Source organism: Gouania willdenowi, chromosome 5, assembly GCF_900634775.1.
Source record: "Gouania willdenowi chromosome 5, fGouWil2.1, whole genome shotgun sequence".
Taxonomy (NCBI): Eukaryota; Metazoa; Chordata; class Actinopteri; order Blenniiformes; family Gobiesocidae; genus Gouania; species Gouania willdenowi.
Window position 1 is genome coordinate 17,358,370 of NC_041048.1, and position 25,967 is coordinate 17,384,336.

Consider the following 25,967-nt stretch of genomic DNA (forward strand, 5'->3'; position numbering starts at 1 on the left):
AGATGCAATCAAAAATCCACACAAACAAACAACATTTATTTACCTTCAAACAAGCAAAAATCAACCAACACCATTAAATTAGGGGCATATGTTAGCGATACCATTATGACCCCTTAAAAAAAAAAAAAAAAGATATTTCTTCTTATAAAACATGAGTGATGTATAATAATAACAAGCTACTAGAAATATTCATTTATCCTATTATTTGGAGGTTTTCTTTTTAAGTACTGCAGATACAAACCACTATTTTTTTCAGCTAATAAATACAAGTTAGATTTTTTTCTAAGTTTAGTTATTTACTGGTTATTAGTGACTTCAAAAGCCAAACGAGTGAAGAACTTCTGGTTTAGACTGTGTTACTGCAACAGTAACCCTGCTGTTATGTGAAGAACTGCAACTATATAAACATCCATTCCCTACACATAATGTTATTAGCTCAATATTGGACCCAAGTGAGATGGTTTGGAAATGACTGTACGAGTGGATCAAGGATCATCATGAGGAGAACTTCTCTTCTTCACGTACCGCCGCAGGTACTGGATCGCTGACAGCGCACTCACATTGGCCAGCAGGGCTAGAAAGGAAGGTTACTTCAAGTTTAAATTCAGTTAAGTAATTCATCTAACCATACAACTCTATTACTGTAAGATTAGCTACATTGTTTAGCTTGAACTTTATGGTACCATGTCATCCCATTATCTGTTTCCCACACACACACATGCACAGCTTCATTCCCACCTGCTTTCCAGGAATCAGCAGCCTCTGGATCAGATGATCTCAGCACCCACGAGGCAAAGGCAATGCAGACCAAACACATGTCTGACTGTTTCAGGGATGAGAAAATGCCCTCTGGTTCTGAGAAGAAAACATGCACAATAGTTCATTAGCACATTGTTTTGTGTGTAATGGGTTTTCACACCTACTTGTTGCCTGTATAGTTTCCAACATCCTCTGTTGCTCTTCTAGTTCTCTGAACAGCTGAGATGAAGCTGGGCGGACTCTGCCCTCATTGATCACCATTACTGCTAAATCGCCATCCTTTACTGGTATCTTCTCTGCAGGAAAGGTCCAGCTACCTGAGCTCCCCCAACAGATGCTGCCCTTGTTATGAAAATGTATCTTTCGGGGCAACAGCCAAGTTTTCCATTTACGATGTCCATGTTGGTCAGCTTGAATAAAAGCGTGAGACACAACTCTCATTGGGGAGACATCATTCGCTGCTGTGCAGCCTGAATGGAAGAAAATGCAGTCCAGTTTAGCAATAGTGAGATCCCTCACAGTGGGATGGGAACAGGAAAAGATGGGAACTGGGGTTTGTTGGAGGCTGTGGAGCAAAGAGGAGGAGATTTCATCTCTGTAAGCCCAAATAGTGCTGTCAAAAGCCGGACTCACAGAGATGTCCTGTGGATTGTAGACTTCCACACACTGAGTGTTTGCATTGATCTCTATTAATAAGTGATCAAACGCCCGGGCAAAGGAGATTCCATCATGTGTGCAGAGTAAATCTGTGTCAATGGACAGAGATTCACAGTTCCTTGTTTGTAGGAAGTCGCTCAGGTCCGACACCACCTTCTCCTCTGCGGCCAGTGACGATGGTGATGACATGCTCTCCGTGATGAGAGCTTGAACGTTTTGCATGCTTTTGCTTTTCATCATTAGTCTTGCCTGCATAGGTTCATGCTCCTTTTGGCACTGCTGTCCATCAAAGCCCTCTTCCTCTGAGTCCTCTGAAGGCACTGGTGTCTCCATCCCTTCAGAGCCAGTTGACTGCTCCTCATGTGTCGAGTAAGGAGAATTCCTTTGTTGATTCTTCTTAATGGTGTCAGGGCTCTGCTCCCTGCTGTCCCCCATGAACTGCCAGTATTCCTCTTCGAAATCAGAGGTGGAAAACTCACAGCTTGAGCGATCTGGTTTGGATTCGTCAGGTTGTGTGAAGTAATCGGAATCTGCAGTGTCGGATGTTTCAATCATGTCTTTGTCAGAGAGACAGTCAACCCCGCAGTCACTGGAAGAGGTGGGAGGGTCTTGTGCAGCCTCTGAGGATTTGTAAGGTGACGTTTCTCTTCCTACCCTGAGATGCAGAATGTCATTAATGGTCAGTTTTTCCATTTCATCCCAGAAAGCAGAAATGGCGTAAACTGGTTGAGTGTGACTTGCAGATCTTGCATATGTTTCAAGGCTGTCCTCTGCAGAGCAGGAGGTTATCGTCACATTGGGGACACAAATAAAGCTGTGCTGTTGGTTGTCAAGACAATTAGATGCTTTCAAGTTAATGTTACGGTTTTGAGCTCCTGATGTGTCCAAGGCACTGCTTTGCATCTCATCCGTCCATGTGGAGCTGTCCGCTGAATATTCAAAACCTCCTTCACTGCCAGATGGAAGTGTCAGTGATGCACAGCTGTTGGTTGGCAGAGCTCTCTCACATGACTGCATATGTACCTCTTGCTCATCGGTATCTGCAGTCAGACTGAGCAAACTTCTGTCGGATGTTGGAGATGGCAAGCAGTGTGGTGACAGGTTCTCCTCGTACTGAGGTTCCTCCACTGATTCAGGAGCTGAAAAGTAGCTTTCTGAGTCATAGCTGTGAATGGAGAAGAAATCAGCGCTGTCGTCAAGCTCGTCAGACTCTGCGTGCACCAGCTGCGGAGGTCTACGTGTTGTGTTTTTGTTTGTTGTCGTCTCTGAAATATTCTCCTCAGACAGAGCAACTTCTTGTACCTGATTACAATCACAGGTGGGAAGGACCTCTGATTCATGGCTTGGAGGTCTCCTCCTTCTTCCTCGTCTTGGTTCATTTTCTTTATTTGTTTTTATTTCTTCTTCTTGATTCCCTTGTGGAGTCTCTGCTTGGGGTCTGCAGAGTGCACTCACCCTATAAGAAGTTTTTTTTAGACCTTGTTTCTTCTTAATGTTAGTGACACCATTTTGCTTCGTTGCCAGGTTGTCATTCACTGTTACAAACCAACGCTCCTTCTCCTCTCTTAAAGCCACCCTGCCTGAATCTGGCTCATTAGTGGAATCTCCTTTTGTTTGCACATTCTTCTGTTCCTCTGATGTACTCCCTGTGGTTGTCTTATTACCACTGAGTTCATCTGGGATGGTCTCTGTAGTGTTTACATGCTTCCCTTCGACTTGTACCCATGAGCTGCGTTCTTTCACTGTTTGGCTTGTGCAGCTCTGATCCTCAGTAGTGCTGAAATTATTTTCATCAGGGTTCAAATTAAACTCATGCTGGTCCGTGCAAATATCTGAACTGAAAATTCCAGAACCCTCTGTGTCACTGAGGCAGGAGTCATCAGGGGAGGCGAGAGAGGGCAGCAGCAGGACACACTCCTCACTTTCATCATAGAAAACACTCCAGTCATTGTCAGAAATGTGAATGCTGTGATCCAAATCATCCATTGTGACGCCTCACATGTTGCTCAGTCTGAAAAAACAGAAGTATCTCACTTTAGATTCAGATCAATGCAGCTTACACATGTTTTAAATCATACAAGCACCTCTAGTATTTGTGTCATCTTCACATCTGAGCTAAATATAGGGTCATCAGTCTTAGCTGAATAGCTACCAGTTTGATATACACTTCTTAAATACTCTGTTGTCAAGGTTTCACTTTAACTAGAGGGAATGACATTAAACCATAGCTCTTTTTTAACTGTAGGTAACCCTGTAATATTTTGAATTAATATAAATACCATATCATAAACATCAGTATAATGTATTGATGTGTGTAGTTTGTGATAATTCTGTGTAATGTCAAAATGTACTAAAATGCTTTTCTCTTCTTTTCTTTTGTTGATGTATGTTTGTAATATTAATTGAATATGGGGTAGTCGCCTATAAGTTTTCTTTCTTCGGCCTGCTCCATTTGAGCTTTCATTACCGTGTAATGATGTTTCTGGGGTTTTGTAAAAAATGATGAACTAAAATGATAATGAAGGACGACAAAGTAATTTCTAAAGGAACAGGACATGCTTCATTTTAAATGTGCAACACTATTTCTGCAATTGTTTCATTTCCAAACGACCACTTCTAAAAATATGTAACATGTTTGTACTAATTACGTTATATTTTTACAAAAATACATCTTATGTTTTTGCGAAAAAATACATCTTATCACAATCCAAACACCAAATCTGCAGCATCTATAAAAACACATTTATACATACATTTATATCAAGTAAAGAAAAGTTTAAGAATGGTTGATTTAATACAAAATCTGTAATCTGTATTTATCTTTGTATGTTTGAAGCCTGGAAAGTGAATCAGATTTTAGATAAAGCTCATTGGTGCTCGTGCTCTGTTAGAACAGGCCTGAGGGCACCTCACACGGTCCAAGCGGGCGACCTGGAGCCCTCAGGCACCGTGTTGGTGACCCCTGGTCTAAAGGTTAACGCTGCTTTGTAATCCCTCGACATTATGCTTCTGATGAGATAAAAGCCAACTTTTATTAGATCAAAGTTTGACAGAGCAGTGAGACCCCAGAGCCCAGCACCTCATGAGTTCCATAACAGACCCCCAAAATACTCTTGGCCTGAAGTCAGAAAACTGCTCATGTGATCTGTATAAGTCAGCTGGGTACTGTTAGAGGACGTTGTAAATACTGTATACACCAATGAGTGCTACAAAACCTTCATTCGGTTAGTTTTAATGCATGCATCGATAGGAAAGAAGTCGCTGTTGTTGGGACTCAGTTTGACCTTTGAAGGATTTTTTTTTTTAATGCCTATAAATGCCATGAATCCCCTCTTTGTCATCATTTAAATGTCAGGATCACATAAACTGAAGTGGTTTAGAAGTGAAATAAAATATGAAATCCCTCTGCCAAAAAACTCCCAAAACCGACATATTAGTAAACCTGAAAGTCATTCAAGGTTTGTTGACAACATGACATTTATGTTGCATGAATATTGCATCTCTGTTGCTTCCTCTTTTATTAACATCTTCCCATAGAGTAAACAGAAGCCTACCTGCTGCAGAGGGACTAATCATTCAGTTTATTGGTGTCGCTCCTCTTTCCTGCGTGGACATATGATGTCCTAATGTCCTTGCATGTGTCAGCCTAGGAACTCTCACTCTTTGGACTCAGCTGTTAAATATAGACCAGAATGAGCTGTCACATGTGACCGCCAGTGCAGGCGTCCTCCTTCCTTTACCCAAGACCAAAACAATAATAAAAACAACAAATGTAATCAGTATGAATGATTACATTTGTTGTAATCATTCATACTGTTGAATGAAGGAAGAGTGAATGTTACAATTAAAAATGATGAGCTGAGGTTACATTTTATAGCATTTTTGGAGTCATTTTTCACTTCTTAAAAGTCTGAGTACTGCATGTCCTCACTTTTAAACTTCTTTACCCTGAAATGATGGCAGAGGCCAGGGTTAGCATGATGGTAACATGTTTTAGTCAATATATAGAAGTGTGATGTACAAATAAAATAGGATAAGAAAAATATATTTACTAAGACAAAAGAAAATAGAGGCATTTTTTGTAAAAGGACTAGAATTATCTGTACACATTGACTTGGGGTTTGCGTGTTCTGCCAGAGTTCCTGTAATTTCATAAAACTGTTTCCTCTTACTGATCAATTTAAATCAGAAAAAGAGTCTTTCCGAACTGAGAAAATGTTGGAATATGAGCTTTCTACTTTGAAATAAAATTGTATCTTCGTGAGAGTACGTCCTTCTTACTTTGATGACTTGTGTTTAGTGTTATTAGTGACATGACTGAAAAAAGAAAAGAAAATGTTTTTAAAGTGATCAGAGTTTTTTTTACTTCCGTAAATTCAAAATAGATTTAAACCCTCAGGTTTGGCTGATGGCCTTGATTATGGGCGGGGCTCCTGGAGCAGTTAAGACACACCCACTCTATCCCAAAAAATCTCCAAAGAACAATCTATGCTATGCTAACTACCTACTCACTATATCTCTATTTGCAATGATCTCAATCCAACCTACTCACCACAGTCTAGTTTATAGCGAAGGGGCGGGACCAATAGTGGTGGTTCGTGATGCAAGACGACGCCACGACGTCACAAACCACCATTCTCAGCCAATTGCAAAATTTGATTGTAATAGCAGGCTTTCAACCCATAGAAGCCAGTCCCTCTTAAAATATTTATTGTTTTTTTAAATTAAATACTTTGACAAAAATTAATCAATACCCAAATACATAGTTTTCAGCAGAAAAAATGGTTTCGGAGTGAAGTTACTCTACTAACTGGATGTTCCTGCTTCTAGTTAATCAAATTGTGGATACTAAATGTCCTTGTTCAATCTTTTTAAAAAATAAAAACTGGTGTGACGAGAAAACAGAGAATACCTGTGAGTAAACTCCGTTTTTATGTATAAATGCACTCACACTGCATTCTCTCAGAGGAATGCAGTGTGAGTGGATTCATTCTAAGTCTCACACCTGATGCCTGTTCTTACAGTGTCGCAATAACCGGTCTGACCACACCAACGACTGAGGAAAGGTGCTTTATTTCTGCAAACAAAACAGTACTCACATCTTCACTTTGCATCTGGCACTTGAACTAGAATATAGACAACAATGATCATTTGTATAAAAACGATAAAAACACAATTTATGACACATTGGAAAACGTTCACTCGAGCTGCTCGATGTGTACTACATACAGAAGTTACCTTTATAACCCAAATAGTATCAGGAATACCAAAGCAACGTCATTAAATAATGTGTTTGTAGTGGAGGACATTCAGTACAACAAAGGCCATGTGAGATTCTTCACCACACGACTCATAGTAGCATAGAGCTCATGGCACATGTTTCTGCACACATTGGGCACACCTAGCAGCAGCAGTCAAGTAATCTTAAGTTACATTGAAAAATAAAGCTGAAATCTTTGTCAGTAAAGTGCATTTAGCTTCAATGATTATAGTGTTTGGCGTTAAAATGAATGAACTAAACCCAAAGTATACAAGGAATGCAATAGAGAGCACACAGCTGCACAGTAGATTCTTATACATGTAATTTACATTCAAATATGCAGATTAAACAATGTGAATAAATACAACATACAAAAGACTATGGGGAAAAAAAAGCAATCACTGATGTGCTGGAGATATCATCTGTCACTTATCCTACTGGTCCAGTTTAAGGTGATTAAACTCATTTTACGATAAGACAACATGTAAATAAATAGCGCGGCTTTAAAACATTCGGATGATCAAAACAATCAACAACCAATGGCTATTTGGCAAGGTTGAATGTACATTTCTGGTATTCACTGGCTTGGTTTGCTTTGCTTCAGAATAAATAAGTGATTGGACCAACAGGAAAATATGTTTAAATCTTCAAGACTGAGTCCAATGGCAAGTGTTAGAAACAAGACGTACACAAAGCGTTTTGCTGGCTTTTGGTTCAAATTCAAAAATGCACTGAAACAAAACAAACTCAGTCACAGCTAGAGTTACTTCCTCAAGCTGGACTGAGGCACGAGATATTTACTTAGTTTGCTTAATAGTGGGATTTAGTCTGTAGCTTCAGATTTGAGATTAGGATTGATCCCATCATTCTATAAACAGTCACTACATCTTTAACGATATTAGGCAATCCTGACAGAGGACTGTCACAAAAACTTTGCTCTCTGCTCTTCCTGTTTGCTTCCTTCTTTCTTCCTCAGAATGGACGACACACAACGCACAGTTAATGCACACAATGCAGGAAGTGAAGTCCCAGCCAAAAAAACATGATTACAACATGTCAGTCCTGGATAGTTGTGACCTTTTACATGGTGGTTGTTTTTTTTTTCTTTTTTTTTTTTTTTAGATCCAGCTGATCATTTCCCTGACTATCTGGGCGTACTCTCTTGCCCTACACATTCTAGGCTTGAGTGGTGGATGTTGTTGGTATTGTGGCATTGTGCGTCGCTGCTGTTGCAGAGGACCGCTCTCTTCGGACATATCTGGGCTTCCTCCCTGAAAAAACCCCCCAGAAAAAACAAACACACACTGTGAAATCAACCAGAACAAGCTGAACATGCTCGAAATAAGCTCAATTAGCTGGCATCCTAAAGAGCTTCACAAGACTCACAGATAACTAGTGCAGTTGTGGGATTTTAAAAAAGCAGATGTTTGGCAATATTTGAACCTAATTTCTTACCTGATGAGGGAGGGATCATTACAGCCTAAAGAAAAGAAAAGGAACAGAAAGTTTGTGAACACTTTTGTAAGTAAACATCCACTTTCTCTGTCCATTCACAGAGTTTTAATTACAATATTGTTTGAATGTAACTTTAGCAAATAAAGAAATCAACGTACTGTCTCACTTGGTTGGAATACAAAGGCTGTTAAATAGTAGAGAGAGAAACAAGTAAGAAGCTGAACAAGCAATGTTCTTCTGCTGTTTGAATGGGTGTGAAGCAGCTTAGTGTCGTCCTGTTCAAAGACTGTGCAACACTCACCTTTGTTACGGCGGTAGAAAATGTTTGGGAGTCGGTTGGAGCGTTTGAGGTAGAAAAAAGAAGCAACGGAGAGAATGAGGAACAGGCTGATCATCAGAGTTCCCAGAAGAAGAGATGCTGCCACGCCCGCGCCTCCTGAACCAAAGAGAGTCGGAACAAAACGGCGGAATCAATAACATACACAACCGGCATAAGGCTGCAGACACTTTGGGGCCTGTACTACGAAGCTGGATAAATATATCCAGAATATCTCTCCGTTAGTGGGCTCAATCCCAGAGCAGCTGTACTACAAAGTTGGCTATCAACATGTTATTTAAGCCAGGTGTTTTCAGCCTGGATGCATGTGTGCTCACAAAAGGGGCAGAGTTTGCGGCGTCTGACCAATCACAAACATAATGAAACCCTGCAGAACAGAATATGTTACGTACTAGGGAGGAATAGACAATTATTCCTTAAAATGGTGTTTCTCAAATGGGGGTACGATTACCCCTAATAATAATGATGATCATTATTATTAGGCGGAAATGATCTTGATTAGAACATGGGCTGAAAATACAAAGGACAGTCTTGGTCACACCAGAGAAAATGATAAAAAAAAACTATAGAAATAAATCTATTCAAGAGGCGCTAAATACTTATCCATCATAATCTCCTTGTATTATTCATACAGGCGATTTACAAAAAGTAATAAAGTGGGTGTGGCCTCACCAGGCGACTGAATCATTCCACTCACTTACAAAATGAGAGTAATTAAAATGTGTGTATTTGCATTTTACAACACCTATATTATGTTACAGGACCCTCCCCTCTTTGCGTATAGCAGAGCAGAATAAGTACTTGCTGAGTCTCAGCATCGCCAACCAGGGTTGGGGTCAATTACAATTCAATTATCCATGTTCAACTACAAATCAATTATGATTACGACTACAATAAAGCAGTGCACAAAAAAATAAACAACACAATGATGTTGTCTGAGGCAAATAAAATAGTATCTGTAGTAGCATCGCCACTATATCCAGTCAGAGGACACATTCGTTAGTCTAAGTTCTATCTTAATGTTTCAATATTAAAGAGTAACCAAGGTTCTCGCCAGCGCTGTTGAAAGTAGGGGCCCCCGACACGCCCCCTACGTTCAGTTTTCAGCAACGTTGGGGCCATTTTCTCCTTTTTTTTCATTTTTTAAATCGGTATTGTCATAATAATTGTTGCACACTTGGAAACAAAAGGGACTTCCAGATGTGCATGGGTTGTTGTAAGCCTCTTTTTAATCAGAATAATCCAAAGAACGCATACATCAACCGCACCGTCTATTTAATACTGGCGATTTGCTCGGATGCTCCCGTCTTCACCCGAGGACCCCTGCAGCCACTTAGCTGCCCCTGATGCTGCCTGTATGCACCGTCCAATATAAACAGCGTAGCTTCAACCAGACGTAGCGCACATGAAGCTGCTCGTCAACTCGCTACGGATCATTCTACGTGCACGCGCACGGATGTGAACACCGTCGAATTTAAACGTGATCGGGTTTAAAGAGACATCGACTTCATTCTGTACTCTCGGGCTGGGTCTTCTTTTTTTGGCTCGATTAAAGCTCTACTGTGTGTGTGTATGTGTGTGTGTGTGTGTGCATCCTCCGCGTGTATGTGTGTGTGCACGTCATCCGCGCATTTGTGTGAACGTGCTTGTGTATGCTCCAATATTACTACAGGTCCCCACATAATACCTCATTTAAATTTGAAAAGCGTGTCTTGGAATCAGTCTTTTGAATAAAATGTTATTTATTGTCTCTACAATACAACTAAACCCCTGCTTTCAGTCAAGAAATGCCTTGGTTATGGGTGTTACTCCTGACGCAGTAAGACATGCCCACTCAGACAGCCAGTCAGTCCTGGCAGTAACAGACCGCTGCATGCTTAACTATTATATATAATACACAGCTCACACGCATAAACGCACACAGCCCCACAGACGATATATTACCCTGCTCTACTCTCGCCATGAGCCTCAGAACACTGCGGCCTCACACACACGCGTAAAGACACACACCGCAGCGATAAGTACATGCACGTTCCCGCACACGCAGAGACAGACGGGAATACGCACACTATGTGTCTGTAATACACACATAGCTTGATGAACCCTCTGATTAGCGCAGAATCTGCTCTTTATAGAAGCACAGAGTCAAAAACATCACTGCTACAGTGGTTGTTTCACACACGGAACTTTAAACTTCCTCATTCAAAATGTCAATCAATGCTCACTGAGGGATGTGATTGGAGGAAACCCTGCTCCCTCCTCCCAGCTTTTATAGGGAGGGGCGGGCCAACAGTGAAAATTGATGATGCAGGGGAATCTAAAGAATCCGTTTCAGCCAACATCAAAATTCAAATGTATTAGCCGGCGTTTAACCCTTAGAGGCCAGTAACTGACGTTTTACAACTAAATACATACAATTAAAATACTTTTACTAGACTTTTAAAAGTTGGACTAGGATCAATCAACAGCACTACTTAATACCCAAATACATATGTATTCAGCAGAAAAAAGTGGGTTTGGGGTTTAGTTACTCTTTAGTGTTGGTTTAATTGTACTGATGAAAGGGCAAGCAACACTTTAGTCAGCTTTAAATTCTGTGATCAATTGTTGTCCCACTAAAGAGCTATGAACTAATAACAGGCTTGAAATCTGACACTGTTGGCAACCAGCATCCTGCTTTCAAAAACGGGACTAATGTTGCAATAATAACGAACACAGCCTGAGTGGATCTCTGTGACCTGACGTAAACCTACAGTTAATCAGGGCACAGGTGTAAAAAAAATGCTTTATATTATTATTAACTGGTCCGAACTTTTCACACAATCATTTTAGTCACAAAGCAAAACCCTGAATAAGGAATAAAATGAATGCTTCCATGTCAATTCAATTACTATCATTTGGCAAGGTGGATTATTTAAAAAGATGAAGAAATACATGACACATAAGGTCATTCTTACCTATTTTAGGAATGACAGTAGTTACTGTTGTAAGGTTCCTACGATCTGCTGTGTAATCTAGAAAGCACAAAGCAGCAGAAGGTCAACAAAAAGTGACAACATGCACAGTTCAGTGCTTTCACTGTAATTTCATATCCTCACTGTAGGTGCAGATGGTGACGTTGTCCAGATCCACAGCTGCTGAGTCGCAGAAAATGCAGATGGTGTTGCTGTTCTCAAGGACACGCACGAAGCATCCTGAAGGTATTGGACAAGAAGACGGTTCAAATGCCATTAACCTAATGTGTGAACATGGAGACTCTGTTGTATTTCATTACAGCTAACGCTTCTGCATTACCTGGTTCACAATGAGTGTCATTTGAACAGGAAGTGTTTGCTCTCTGCCTTTCACCACAGCATTCAATAGAGTTCTGATGTAGAGCCTGTAAACAAAGCAGCAGACATGGACGGGCACTACCAGAACTCTTAAAGGTCACTTGTCATGTCGGCTAAGTTTTGTTTAGAAAAAAAGTATAATACTGATGGAAATGGTAAACCATTCAGTTATCGATAATTATATATGATGTGTACACGTAGTATTGTCATAATTGAAGACATGCAGTATTTAATTGATAGGTATGTTTCTTATTTGCAAAAATGAATTTATTTGTGAGTGATGTTTTGTATTTACAAACCACACTGAGTTTGTTTGTGAATCGTTGTGCGTGAGTGAAACATTTGTGTGTTTGTGAGGTTTTGGCATGATTTTAACTCCATATAATTATAATAGCTGGTCAGACTATTTTCACTTGCCAGGGGGTTGGTAATGAAGTGTAAACAATCAAGGTTGGCCTTTACTTACCTTTGTGACAGGTGTCTCTGGTCTTATAAGAATCACAGTGGCTGCAAACACCAGGAGGAATGACAGAGCCATACTTGAGCCCTTTAAGTGAAATAGACAAGTTAGCAGCACTTAGACCAGACACAGGAAACTGGCGGCACTTGGTCTAATTTTGTGTGGCCCCCAAAGTAATTGAATGACAGGACTCCAAATAACACACAATATGACAGAAAAATACACAAATGGACAACAGAAATACACAAAACTAAAGCAATCACACACAAAAACAACTCCAAAAATTATACAAAATTACAGAAATCACACATGGGGCCATTAAAAAAAAACAAAAAAAAAAACAGAAATTTTCCTCTTAAAACACACACAAGTGTGCACAAAACTCGCAGAAAAACACACAAATAAAATACAGATATATACAAGTATAGTATAGTGAGCCATCTACCAGAAATGAGGAATAATAATGTGAACTCATTCAAAACTACAATATATTAAAATAAGCAGCACAGCATTATAAAGCTGCAGCATGTAAAAGTAGCAGCTTATCTGCTACGTGTTGACAGTAAACTGGTATAACACGATCACACAGCAATTACTGGCTGCTTTTTGTTGTTTCCATTGTTGCAAAATCATATCCAGCTGAAAAGATCTCTCTTTCTAATCACACAGACTGTGATTAGAACACTTTAATGAGTAAAAAAATATTGATTTTTGAGGAGACCTAGAAGCTGGGGTTTTGGTTTATATCCCACTTTCAGTTGCAGCCTGACTTTAACCTACGCCTTGGTAAAGCTGGAGCTCCACACCACCACCACCAGTAGCAGTAGTGGTGTGTTAGCTGCACCTGTCACTGGGTTAAACCCACAGCCAGTATGAATGTGCTACTGGTGCTGGTGCTGCACCACAGATGCACAGAAACTTCACTCACCAACGGCCCAAAGACCAGGATTCAGCCACAACCACAGCACACTCAGGGTAAGGTTCGTGTCCCGACCGGTGGCGTCTGTTGCAGAAATACTAAAGTGAGATTTAATGGTGAAGTGACCACCCACGGTGAGCCACAGCAAAGCGTTTAAAAGCTGTAGAAACACAGGGAAAGATACAGAGAGATAAATATACCGCTGTGCTCTCTGTCAACATGAGCATGGGCACATCCGGGAAGGATTTTCACAATAAGAGTACAGAGTGAGCGCCGAAGACAACATGATCAAGTTAATGATTGATTATTGGTTGCTGAATAAATAAATATATAAATAAATGCATGTTGTTGTTGTTTTTCTCTCCATGGGATCACTACCTTTCTATGGAAGCCCAAAAATTAAAAAATACAAATACAAAAATAAACTAGGAAAAGTAAAATACAAAAATATAAATAAATATAAATATAATCTAAGTCATAATTATGGCTTAGTATCTCATAATCATATAATTATGAGATAGATTTTTTTTTGTATTGTTATTTTGCTTTTCCTAGTTGTATTAAAAAAAACTAGGAAATGTAAAATAAAATAATTATGACTTAGTATCTCATAATTATGAGATAGAATTTTTTTTTTATTATTTTAGTGTTCATAGTTGCATAAAAACTGGGAAAAGTAATTATTTTTTACTTTTCCTAGTTGTATAAAAAAAAAAAAAACTAGGAAATGTAAAATAAAAAAATCTAAGTCATAATTATGACAGTGTCTAATAATTGTGAGATAGATTTTTTTTAGTGTTATTGTTTTATTTTTCCTAGTTTTTTGTTTGTTTGTTTGTTTGTTTTTATTTTTAATGGCAGGAATGGGCTTCCATATCTATCCCCATCCTTCCTATTTTTATTAATAAATTCCATAGATACATAGACTACAATAGAATTATGGTATCTATGAGAAAAAAAACAACAGAGAAAACAATATACTTATTCAAAGTAGCTGATATTTCTGATTTGTCCATGGGAAATTGGACTTTCAGGAAAACCAAATGCCAGAACTCAACAGCAAAACACCACTGATGTATGCCTGTCAAACCAAAATTATTGTATTTTATGTATCGAAAAGAAGAAAACAAACAAAAGCAAAAACTTTCATGCTTGATTAACAATGACTTGACTGAACTACAAAACAGACATAAAACAAATTAAGTCACTGATTAGAAAAATGGACAGTAAAATAGATAAAACGTTTAACAGCTACCTCTACAGTAAAAAAAAAAAAAAAAAAGGATCAACTAATAAACCACTGACTTATGAACCACTAATGTGAAGCTTTTTCACCACAATTTGCTATTTTTATTTTTTTTTTGCCTTGCTTTTCAGTGCATAACAAACCTTTTATTTCACATTTTACTTTTCAGTTTTTTTTATTATTGTTGTTGTCAAATTACTTAATAAAAAATTACTTTTTTCACTCTAATGCAACCACATATTTGGAATAATAATACTATTAATAGATAAAACATTTTCTAGTTTGATTTCGCCCTAACGCTTTTCAGTGCTAACTTTTCTGACGGAACATGAACGCATCGTGGCCTCGTTCTTGTGTCTCCGACGGCGGGAGATTTAAAGTTCTTCCGGTGAACTAAAACTCCGTGATTCATTCCTCCGTGAGCTAAATCAAACTTATGCTAATATTGCTTCTTTAATTTCACTTTGAATAGTAATGATTCAAGTTTTATTGTAATATACAGTTAGCTATGTTAGCTCTATTTTCTATCTTTTCTTAACTGCTGCTGTTGTTTTGATAACATGATAATGAATACAGCTAACTCATTGTTTTTACAAACAGGAAACCAAAAAATGATGAGTCATTTGAGGAATTTAAAGGACATCTTGAATATTCCAACTGGAAGCAGGTAGTCTATTAATTATATCATATTTCACGTTACATAATATTATAGTAAGAGAGCAACTAATCGAGCTGTGCTTTTTGTCAACCAGTTAGAAAGCTAAAATAAACTGATAAAGGACTTCCGTCTTTTATTTACTAGATCTAGATCATGGTTAGCTGGTGCTGAAGCCTAGCTTAGCTGACCCTGGATATATAATAGAGCAGAACAACAGGAAAAAGTGAATACATTAAAATATGATTACATTTTTAAAATAATGAAACAAATGAAAGCTATATCTAAAGCCCTGACATGACTTGTATATTAGCAACCAAAACAAGGACATTTACAGAATTCACAGTAAATGTATAAACAGTCTAGAAGGTAAACAAAGCCTTTTATCACACTATAGTCATAACAATAAAGTGACATTGTTATCATTACAATGATTCTACAGAATAACAAACCACAGAATTAAACCCTAAGTAAGTGACTCTAAAGTGATGGACATACAGTGATTTATTTGCATGTATTAAATATTTTCAGTCATGTCTTTTTCACCTTGCTTTTACCCCATATGAACGTTGGTAGGATTGTGGTTGTCTGAGCCTAAAAAATGTAAACCTGTCATTTATTATTACATGATGTGTGTTTAAAGGGATGACGTTAATTTCACTCATTTCAATATTTATTTTTTGTTCATACTCTAACTTATACTTTCCTTTCTTTTCCTACATATGGGCGGCAAACAACAAACAGAAATGATCCTGCAGGAGGAAACTCCATGTTGACAGACTCACAGATTTTCTTTGGGTCTCAGTTTTGGAATGAAAATTCTATGGGTGCATCTCAAGATTTGAGTTTGTCATCCAGGAATTCCCAATTTAGCTCAGAGGTGAGGTTTTCTTTATTATCCTCTGTCCCAGGAGTGATAATCTCATTCTAGCTCAGGGGTCCCGTTCAGACCAGTTGGATTTCAACAGGGCAAGACAAAAAAAATTAAGCATTTGATTTAAAAAAAAAAGAAGAAAAGAATCAAGCGTATTTTATTTTTCACACTATTGGACTGTCATTTATCATTTATGGACATAATCTGACACACGCACACTGAGAATCTCTAAAGCATTCAGTCACAAACACGCAGAACTGGACTGTATGGAGATATACCTAATAATTAGTGTTTTTATCTGGGGCGCCCATTGTAAAGTTGTGAATGCTAAAATAAACAGCAACTTTTTGCAACATTTAGCAACAAACCCTGTTTAAAGGTATGTGATTTTTTTTTAAAGTCACTATTGACCAAATTTACAGCAATATTTGTGAAATTTGATATATTTTTTCTCGTAAAAATATGTTAAATCTAAATGTCACTGGTGAAACTAAATAATTTAGCTAATATGCTAATTCATGAGAATGAGCTTTTATTTTGGTACTTCCAGATTAATTTGCATATTAGCTAAATATTTAGTATCACCTCGTGACATTTAGATTTAAAATTGAACATTTAGATTTAAATTTAACATTTAAATATTTTTTATGAGAATAGAAATATCATAAATTTCAATAATATTGCTGTAAATTTGGTCAAAAGTAACATTTTAAAAAATCGATACATGTTTTTTTTAAATGTAGTTTATGGCTAAATGTTGTAAAAAGTAGTTGTTTATTTTAGCATGCACACTATATTTTTACTTCATATTTAACTCTGCAAAATCCGGCTGCAGGCCTTATATAAGCTATGAAGGGCTGAATTTGGCCTGCGGGCCATAAGTTTGATATATTTTGCTCTAATATTTATATTTGCAGTACACACCACACTTGAAAATACAAAAGAGACTGTTAAAAATTTTGAAAATATTTGTATTTCAATAGTAAAAGATGTAACTTGTTTCTTTTTTTTTTTTTTTTTTTTTTTTACTGTTTAGGGGAGTGATCCAACTCTTTCAACTCTTTACAAGAATAAACCTCCTCTGTTTGGGGACAAAACCAAAAGTTTTGGGATATTAGAGAAATTTGAGGAGGACAGGAGAAAAACAAAAGAGAAAAGTGAATGGTACCCGATTATTATCCATAATAACATGTAGAAAGGTAATGGTTTAATGCTCATTACAAAGTTTCATCAGCTCTAATTTGTGATTATGTCATGTTTTCCTTACAGTGGTATTTTTGTTAAAGAGTGTCACCTTATCAAAGAAAGTGTAAGTAAGAACGAGGCCAGCGTTGATTCTCTGTGTTGGTCAGATGTGGTCATTTTTTTTTTTTATTTATTTGAAAAAGAAAAACCAATGCCAGTGTTTTATAGATCCAAACCTTGACTGCTGACACTGGGAAAAACACAAATGTGTGTCACTCCATCCTGGAAAAAATGGACAACTTTTCAGCAACCTGTAAGTTTTCCATCTTTTTGTGTTTTTTGTAGGCAGTGTCAGTAAGTTGTTATTACCAGCAGATGGAGCTGTTTACCAAGGAAAATTTGTTCAAACGTGGTTTATGAGAAAACATTAATTTATTCAGTCATTCATTCATTAACTCTGAATTTTCTTTCTTTCTGTCTCCCATTTCTAATAAATTTAAATATGACTGTTTTAATATCAAACAGGCAGAGGTGAAAGTAACTAATAACAAATACTACTCACGTTACTGTAATTTAGTTCCTTTTATGGGTACTTGTACTTTTTTTAAATTATACTTCTGAATCAGTAATATTACTAAAAGAAGTAAAATAATTAGTTACATTTCTACACCCATACTGAATAAATTATAATTATTTTGTTTTAAAATGATCAAAGGACATTGTGAAACTACAAAAATGAAATGACCAGACAATTATCAAATGCATTGCATGATAGCCGACCAATCAGATTAAACGTACTGTACAACACCAAAACATCATTGAAGGAGGTTATTTTTTCAGTTTTAGAGTTCATAAATGTAACTATACTTAGAACCTGAGAATTAGTTTGAATTGAATTCATTGGCGTTTTTTTTTATTTAAAAACTGTACATTTTGACAAACCTTTTTTTTTTTAATACAGATGCTTTTGTGGAAAATTATTGAAGTTCCAATTGTGCAAGATTTGGTCTCTTCCTTTTTAACTTTATACATGAGATGTTTACTGTATGCCAGGGAACAGAAAGATTTATTACCAAAAATAAATGTGGGGAGTGAAAGTAACTCATAAATTGAATTTTGGGTACTATTTAATTGAGCTACTTTTTACTTGTACTTGAATATTTTATGTATGACTTACTTGTACTTGCACTTGAGTACAATTTCAATTAGGTAGCAGTACTTCTACTTCAGTAGGCTATATCAGTGCTTTTTACACCGAATGATGCATTTCTTAAATCAATATTTAATCTTATAAGCTAGACATTTTTTTAACATGACTTTTAATTGATTTTCATCTTTTTTTACTCATTTCATGTTTAAGTTTGCTTAATTCTTTACTTTTGCTTTATTCACAACAGTGCAAAATAATCTGATCAGTTTTCAAAGTGTCACATCGCAGCAGTTTGATACTTTGGTAACAAAAATGAATGGCCAGCAACAAAGTATATCAGAGCTGGAGGACAGGGTGAGAAAGGTAAATATGGTCCAGCTTGATATATATAGTAGCAACTGAGTTAAAATAACACAACAGTGGATTATATAAGTGCTCATTTCATTCATGTCTTTAAGAGCGGATGCTCGACAGCAGAGATTGACTCACAGATGCAGTCATTAAAGAAAAGCGTGGAGGGTCTGAGAGAGGAACAGGACAATGAGCGGCACATGCTCAAAGAGGCCTTGAAGCATCTCAACACTTTGGTCACAGTGTATTCAGTCAAAATGGACACGCAGCGTGTGGTAGACAAAACCAGCCAGACGTCACCAGTGCTGCAGTGGCCAGTGCTCAACATCATTCAGGAGAACAACCTCAGAGACACACAGCTGGAACAAAAGCAGGTCGAAGCCCCCCCTCTGGGTCAAAACCACATTAGAGGGAAAACAAAGCCCACGAGGGAAAGACTGAGAAAGCGTCGTTCAGCTGTATCACGGAGGAGTAAGTGCACTGTCTCAGATGAAAACAGTCCACCCTTCATCAGCAATTACATACAGGGGGGGTCCAGAACACACAGTGAGGACACTGTGGTCCCACTGAGGAAGACCAGTGAGAATGGGGGCTGTTTCCTCAGCCCTTACTGTGTCTTCTCTCAGGAGAGCAACAGTCCTGAAGGCCTGTTGAAAGTCACACCTGTCATTGAGAGATTGTCGTCTCCATCCAACAAGGGGACAGCGGTGCCGCCCCTAGGCCTTTGGCAGCTCTTTGAGATGTAAAACAGATGTTAACAGATGTTCTGTTGTGTTTTATGTTCTGCTGTAGATGCACGTAGTGCACTTTTACCTGTATTGTACGCACTGGAAGGTACATCCTGTTGTAGGTCCACAGTAAAATATGGCTTTATTTTATAAATTAAAGAACTGAACAATACTCAGTGTTGTTGGAATGGATTATTATCCATGGTTTCTTTTTGTGTGTAATACTATAATTATATATCTTTATACTCAATAATTCTGTTAATAAAATACATTCTCAGTCGTGCTAACTTTTTTCAAAGCCCCACATTTCAACTTAATCTAAATCTAACAATAATACAACCCTGTATATAAGCGATGATATAAATCAGTTATAAATAACTAGGACACTCAGATGAACACAAAAATATCAGTTTGACCCAAAATGCAGTCTAAATCCTTAACAAATAAGAATAAATATATTAAAAAAAATAAGCTTAATACACGTTAAACAAATGTTATATTTATATACCTAAATAATCAAATAAAGCAGACTTAATAGACCCCTAAATGATAAATAATAATAATGAATAAATCAATAATCTTGAACATAATTTATATTGCTTTAAATCACCAAAAAATGTCATCTTTAAATAACTGAGAGTTAGCTCAAACAGTTTAATTTTTTTATGTAAAAAAGAAAAGTAGTGTAAAATCATTGTGCAGAATATATTAATTAATATACACAGCAGTATTATTTTTCATTATTTAGTGTTTTCAAATAGCCGATTGTTTCTCATCAAAGGATTTTTATTTAAATGTGTTGCCTCCATGTGTCAAGTTCTGTCATGTGCACGTGTGTTCCCATGTGCCTGATCTTCCTTTATCCTCGTGTCCCATGCTGTGTTGCCTCCCTGATGCCTGTCTAAAATAACCTGCTCTTTTTTCCTCAAACTCCCTTTATTTAAATACCCATCTCTCAGTATCTCGCTGTCATTTCTGTGGTGTCATGTTTTTTAGATGCATAGCCATAGTTATGTTCATTTTTCCTGTTGTCTAGATGTCTTTCAATCCAAAATGCTCATTTTTTTATTCGTAGCATTTGCTCAGGCTACAACTTTTCAGCTTTTTGTACAATAAACTGAACTTCCAATAAGTCCAGCATTTGAGCCTGTCTGTCCACAGCCTGTCACTACCCATCACTCGCTGCCAAGCTCAAGGAAATCCATGTGGCTTTCAGAATCAGTATATGTGGATTCATGAAGCTTAATAGAAACATGAGGGACAGAACAGAACTGAAAAATAAAAATAACTGAAAATGTGTGTGCAATGATTAATTAGGCCGGAGCGCCACAAGCTGGCAAAGGGCCTCTTGCTCTCGTAGTTGCACACGCTATTTTACTTTGCACCTTCAAATATACTCCTTTATAATGCTACAGATTATGTTATTATTATTATGCCCATAATTGACAACTCTACTTAAGGCATAAAAATTGAAAGTTTTTTTTTTTCTTTTTTTTTTCTTTCTGAGATATAGGACAATTATATGACCCTTAAAAACAGTTAAAATATGATGAGCACAATTAAACTGGTGTGAAAATGCAGTAAGGCAAGAAAAATGAGAGAATTGTGAAAAATTCCAAATTTCAGAAGTAAGGCTATAGTAAGGCATAAAAATTGAAAAATGTTTTTTTTTTTTTTTTTTCTGAGATAGGACAATTATATGACCCTTAAAAATAGTTAAAATATGATGAGCACACTTAAACTGGGGTGAAAATGCAGTAAGGCATTAAAAATGAGAAAAATGTAAAAAAAAAAAAAAAACTCAAAATTTTGGATGTAAGGTGTGGGGGGTGAAATTATTAGTTCATAAATTTTAATCCTTAAGCCTTGGGTAACTTTCCATTGTGTGATTTTCATGTCTTCAACTTTGCTGGGTCAAACTGCCTTGTCCAAAGCACTCTGTGTGCGCACATGATATCTCCCCATAACAATAATCGCACAAGGACACATAGGCACTCACATGCTCACACAGTCACATAGTCACATGCACACCCCATACACATCCAACACACACACACACACACACGAACACATAAAACGCACACTTCTCCGCAATCAGATACCGGGGGAACAGACTGTTTTGACTCAAAGGAGTAACTGTTTTTCTTTTTTCACCCTCTGTCCTCACCTCCTCCCTCTGCCTCTATCTCTATCTCCTGGGGGGACAAGGGAGGGGGACTGAGGGGAATATACGTGTTGGATCAGAACTGTGTGCCACTCAATCATCGGACCTCCGGCCGGGACGGTCACTTCTTTTGTTCCATCTTGTACTTTTTAACTTAGTTTAGAATAAACCTTTTTTATAAAACCATCAATGCTTCGCCTGGACTCCATCATTCAACCAGAGCAATAAATCATGTCTCCAAATGAGGTCAACCGTAAATTCAGCCGTAACAATTGGCGATCACGAACAAGGACCATCTTCTGTCCACCCCTCGGACAGAGACTGGATCACGAACCATCGGTTAAACCTCAAACACCAATTCGGACTAAGGTAAAGCTGCCTTTATAAACATATATATATAAATTTTCATTTACATATATATTCGCTCTGTGTTGATTTTTTTTGGAACCAGTCAAGCATTGTATTGATTTTCAGCTTTGAGCTTTGATTTTGATCCTCAGCTGTTCTGTGTTTTGACGCAGTGAATAAAGTGCCATGAGAAAGGCTCAAATGGTTGAGGTTCTTTGCTTTTTAATGCTTTAGGTTCCCTCTGTTTTTCTTCGGGCTCGGATATTTTGTTTAGGCATAAAATACGGCTGGTCATTATTTACTTTGGTTTTGTTCGGACACCCACAGACAGCCTGTGAGGTCCTGACCATAGATAGACGGGCAACCAAAGTTTCCAAAACACCCCGATGCCATGTATTGAGTTCACCTCTGTACCGAAAGCAAAATAGATTAAAACCCCGAACCTAACCTAAATTGTGTTTCTGTGAATCAAACAGATGAAGAATCCAATAAACAAATAATATATGCATACGCATATACAATCTTGGTATGATGTGAACTCAGATCATGCTTTCGGTGAGTTTTACTTCCTTTTTATCTTTGTTTTTATTTTGTTTAAACGTGAATCAGATTTCTCCCTTTGGGTGTTTGGCTTTAATGCTTTCATTTGGACGAGTGTCAGCTTTTTGGCTTCTGTGCGCCTTGGTTTTTTCTCTCGCAGAGTCACACACACACACACACACACACACACACAAGAGAGAGAGGGAAGCGCGCGCACGCACATGCACAGGCACGCGCACGCACAAGAGAGAGAGAGCCAAACACACACACACGGGCTGCTGTGTTTCTGGTTTTTTTTTCCTCTCAGAACGAGGACACACACACACTCAAAGGAAAGAGAGAGGGAAGCACGCGCACGGGCGCACACGCACACGCACAACCACACCCACGCACAGAGAGGGAGGGAAAAGACACACACACACACAAGAGAGAGAGGTGGCGCCCCTCACTGGCCAGTTTAGTGCACTACACACTTGTGACACAACATTGTGATTTCTCACTTCTCCCCCTGCCTACAGAATAGTGCCATTACACACAGACACTATTTTTATTTTAATTTTAAATTTTATTTTGATTTCATGTTTGATGGGTTCACTCTAAAATGAATATGAGCAACACACACTCAAACACACACACAGATGAATACAGTATTTCATTTTATTTTATTTTAATATTACTGTTATCATCATTATCATTTTTTTTTTTTTTTTAATATTCTATTGTTAGTTTCTGTTGGCTTTGTGGTTGCCCCCCTGAAGAAATGACATCTTCAATGAAAGAATGAAATCACCTTCAACTCTTATGCTAATGAAATGTCAACATCATTCAAAGGACCAAGCATCAGAAGGAAATGGACAATCAAAGGTCTGTGACCTTTCAGGACTCAAGGACTCAACTCCCATTCAGCAAAGCAATGCTGAAATAACTCGCTCAGTCCCAAGTCAACTCTTCATCGTCTATGAATGGGCCGCATGCCAATGCTGGGATTAACACATCCTGCCCCATCATCAAAGACTGAGAACCTGTGGGTGTCGGAGTGGACACTCCCCCACCAATGAGTTGCCAGTTAAACGCCACGACTACTGCCTGAATGATGGGCAGCAACTGCAGACTGGTCACACATCTGCTGGAATATCTTCACCAAAAAAGACACTGTTTCAAAAGCCACAAGGATACCAAGCCACAAGAAGTCCACCACAGCCTTTGGTGGTAGTGCTAAATCACTTTAGCCTTGAACTTTGGCATGGAGGGGGACAACTAGCAAATAGCCAACAAGCTTCTCCTTCGATAGGACAATACTAACCCCTCTATCTTCTGACTGTGCACTAGATTATTTTGTTTTCATTTATTCTCTCACACGACAGACCAGACATACAGTCACACACCCACATTCATAACTATGAGAAACACAGGACCACCAGAGCTTCACACAGAACCTTCTGTTTGCCACATGAGATCATGTGTGCCCATCATTTATCTTTGCTTTTATTCATTATGTTGCTCATTTATTTACACTGCTTTTGCCTTTATGAGAAAAGAACAAACAAAAGGGAAGAAAATAGTGTTACTGATAAGGTTGTTTTTGTTTGCTTTTCTTTCATTTTATTTTCTTGTTGAGGGGAGGCCCCCCACAATGCAAGATATGGTTACATCCGCTGAAGAAAGAGCCCTCTGTTGCCTCAGCTTTTGGAGCTGAAGTTTTAATTTTTATTGGCCATGATTTTTTTGAGCTCACACGTTTTTCTCTGAACGATTCTTCTTTTTCTTTTTTGTTTTTACTCAATTTCAGGAAAATTGAGACAGAGATTGAGGACTGCAGCCTCAACCAAGTTTACATTTTGACATTTTTTGACCGATACCCTCGTAAACAATCTGTACCTTACCCTTTTTGAAGCTGCTTGCGACAGACAGCCTAGTTCAACATTCATTGTTTTCATTTTGCGCGCCTCCCCCTTACCGCGTCGGACTGTCTGGCCGGCCCAAAGCCACTCGACAGCAGGGGGGGATACCAAATTTTTCCTGAGAAAAAATGTCCCATTAGTTGCTATGAGTACATAGGCAATTACTTTTCAAACAAGAAGTCCTGGTTTAATGTGCAGAAAAAGGATAAACCTTGCTAGGGAAAGCACTCTTCAGGGGATAGTGGTCCACCCGATTTGATACATGCTTGGTAACCGAAGACCGCTCTGAACAAATTTCTACGTTCCCTTAGAGTGAGGGTTATTAGAGGTTGCGTGCTCCGTTCAATCTTAGAGGTGCCCAATAAAGTCCTGACAGTTTTGCGAAATTTCCCCTCGGTTTGGTACTGAGGTTGTTTTCCTTCAGTTTGGTACTGAGGTTGTTTTCCTTGGGTTTGGTACTGAGGTTGTTTTCCTTCAGTTTGGTACTGAGGTTGTTTTCCTTCAGTTTGGTACTGAGGTTGAATTATTCTCCCAAACTCTTATTTTCAAGAGCGGTGGTTGAGCCCTGCTGATTCAGAGATTCTTTTTTACATTTCTGGAGACGGACGGCGGGTGAATTTCCCCCGGTTTGGTACCGGGGTTGAGTTTGTTGAGTTAGACACGGCTGTGCGATTCCTGCCTGAACAGCAGATGAGCAGACTGTCAGTACCGCGGGCGATAATCTAAGACTCCACCAAGGCGGAAGTAAAAAGGAGCGTACCTCTTAGTAATCAGATGATACCAGTAAAAAGCAATTAATTAACACTAAAAGGTTGCCAAGCATGAGGGGGCAATAAGAGCTCATTGACCCCGAGAGAGGAGGTGGACTGGCTATCGCCGCTGGTGGGTTAGATGAGACCTATATTCCACTTAGACACTATGCAGCAAAACCTTGTGAATGCATGGACGTGAAAATTGAGGCATGAACGTGTGCGGTGCATGAGTGACTGAATGATGACACGTTACGTATGCCTGAGAGAACCGCGTTGTGAGTGCGAATGTGCCGTGGACGTGTCACTAAGTGATTGACCGATGAATGGCTGTTTGACTACACATGTTCCTCTGTTTCACCTTCCTTTCCTCCTGGGTTTTGATGCACTAGATCTTCTCCCTGTTTTTGCCAATTATGTAGTGGGGTGTTCAGAAAACACTGCTGCTTGTTAAAAAATTATGGTTTTAGGCCTTGGGCCTTCTAAAAAGTTTACCAGGTTTTAAAGGTTTTTTTTCTGGGTGTTTAAAAACACCAAACGACGTTTTTTATATATGATACCACTTTCAGTGGAATGACTGGTTTTGACCTTGACTGACCTTACTGTTCATGTTCAGTGTCCATGTTTTTGTTGTTATACGTGTATACTCGTTGTTGTGTGCACTTGTCTATGTCTATGTCTTCGTCTTAGTTGTTGTTATTGTGTTGTTTTTTTCCAATACACAGGCCGCTGGCTGTATACTCAAAGGAGATGAATCAAATCCAACTAAAGAAAAGAGACATTTTAAATTATCCAGTTAAGTCTTAATGTTTTCCTCTCTTTCTGTTTCTGAGTGTTTCCGAACAGACTCCGATCCTGCCTCCCCCAGCCGCCATGCCTGGTCACTGCTCTTATGAT

General features: G+C 38.3%; 3 protein-coding genes across 4 annotated transcripts; 1 reads left to right on the top strand and 2 right to left on the bottom strand.

The window, feature by feature from the left end:
- Positions 1-15: 15 nt before the first annotated feature.
- Positions 16-5,117, bottom strand: perm1b (PPARGC1 and ESRR induced regulator, muscle 1b). The gene is made up of 4 exons (XM_028446442.1): positions 4,971-5,117; positions 924-3,427; positions 739-855; positions 16-574 (listed from the first exon to the last, which is right to left on the bottom strand). The coding sequence occupies exons 2-4, from the start codon at positions 3,400-3,402 to the stop codon at positions 486-488; spliced, it is 2,685 nt and encodes an 894-aa protein (XP_028302243.1). The 5' UTR covers positions 3,403-3,427; positions 4,971-5,117; the 3' UTR covers positions 16-485.
- Positions 5,118-7,733: 2,616 nt separating this feature from the next.
- On the bottom strand, positions 7,734-13,399 carry c5h1orf159 (chromosome 5 C1orf159 homolog). Its single transcript, XM_028448125.1, has 9 exons — positions 13,189-13,399; positions 12,267-12,347; positions 11,763-11,847; positions 11,567-11,662; positions 11,426-11,482; positions 8,433-8,567; positions 8,290-8,315; positions 8,132-8,156; positions 7,734-7,947 (listed from the first exon to the last, which is right to left on the bottom strand). Exons 2-9 carry the CDS (start codon positions 12,336-12,338, stop codon positions 7,853-7,855), a joined length of 591 nt encoding a protein of 196 aa, XP_028303926.1. The 5' UTR covers positions 12,339-12,347; positions 13,189-13,399; the 3' UTR covers positions 7,734-7,852.
- A 1,348-nt stretch (positions 13,400-14,747) lies between these two features.
- Positions 14,748-19,903, top strand: ccdc36 (coiled-coil domain containing 36). 2 transcript variants are annotated; one of them, XM_028447495.1, is made up of 8 exons: positions 14,748-14,843; positions 15,026-15,092; positions 15,825-15,960; positions 16,991-17,153; positions 17,224-17,263; positions 17,368-17,452; positions 18,537-18,652; positions 18,748-19,903. In XM_028447495.1, exons 6-8 carry the CDS (start codon positions 17,431-17,433, stop codon positions 19,384-19,386), a joined length of 777 nt encoding a protein of 258 aa, XP_028303296.1. In that variant the 5' UTR covers positions 14,748-14,843; positions 15,026-15,092; positions 15,825-15,960; positions 16,991-17,153; positions 17,224-17,263; positions 17,368-17,430; the 3' UTR covers positions 19,387-19,903. The 2 variants fall into 2 exon arrangements, with proteins under 2 accessions (XP_028303296.1, XP_028303295.1); XM_028447494.1 differs by having other exon boundaries at positions 16,991-17,118.
- Positions 19,904-25,967: the final 6,064 nt, after the last annotated feature.

Bases quoted from the DNA above. Each gene is read 5' to 3' on its own strand.
- perm1b (XM_028446442.1), bottom strand. From the start codon at position 3,402: ATGGATGATTTGGATCACAGCATTCACATTTCTGACAATGACTGGAGT. The intron at 856-923 runs GTAGGTGTGAAA...TTTTCTTCTCAG, and splicing joins GGAAACTATACAGGCAACAA to AACCAGAGGGCATTTTCTCA. The intron at 575-738 runs GTGGGAATGAAG...CTTCCTTTCTAG, and splicing joins TGCTGATTCCTGGAAAGCAG to CCCTGCTGGCCAATGTGAGT.
- c5h1orf159 (XM_028448125.1), bottom strand. From the start codon at position 12,338: ATGGCTCTGTCATTCCTCCTGGTGTTTGCAGCCACTGTGATTCTTATA. The intron at 11,848-12,266 runs GTAAGTAAAGGC...CTTTGTTTACAG, and splicing joins CAGAGACACCTGTCACAAAG to GCTCTACATCAGAACTCTAT. The intron at 7,948-8,131 runs GTAAGAAATTAG...GGGTTTTTTCAG, and splicing joins AATGATCCCTCCCTCATCAG to GGAGGAAGCCCAGATATGTC.
- ccdc36 (XM_028447494.1), top strand. From the start codon at position 15,037: ATGATGAGTCATTTGAGGAATTTAAAGGACATCTTGAATATTCCAACT. The intron at 15,093-15,824 runs GTAGTCTATTAA...AACAACAAACAG, and splicing joins AATATTCCAACTGGAAGCAG to AAATGATCCTGCAGGAGGAA. The intron at 18,653-18,747 runs GTAAATATGGTC...CATGTCTTTAAG, and splicing joins TGGAGGACAGGGTGAGAAAG to AGCGGATGCTCGACAGCAGA.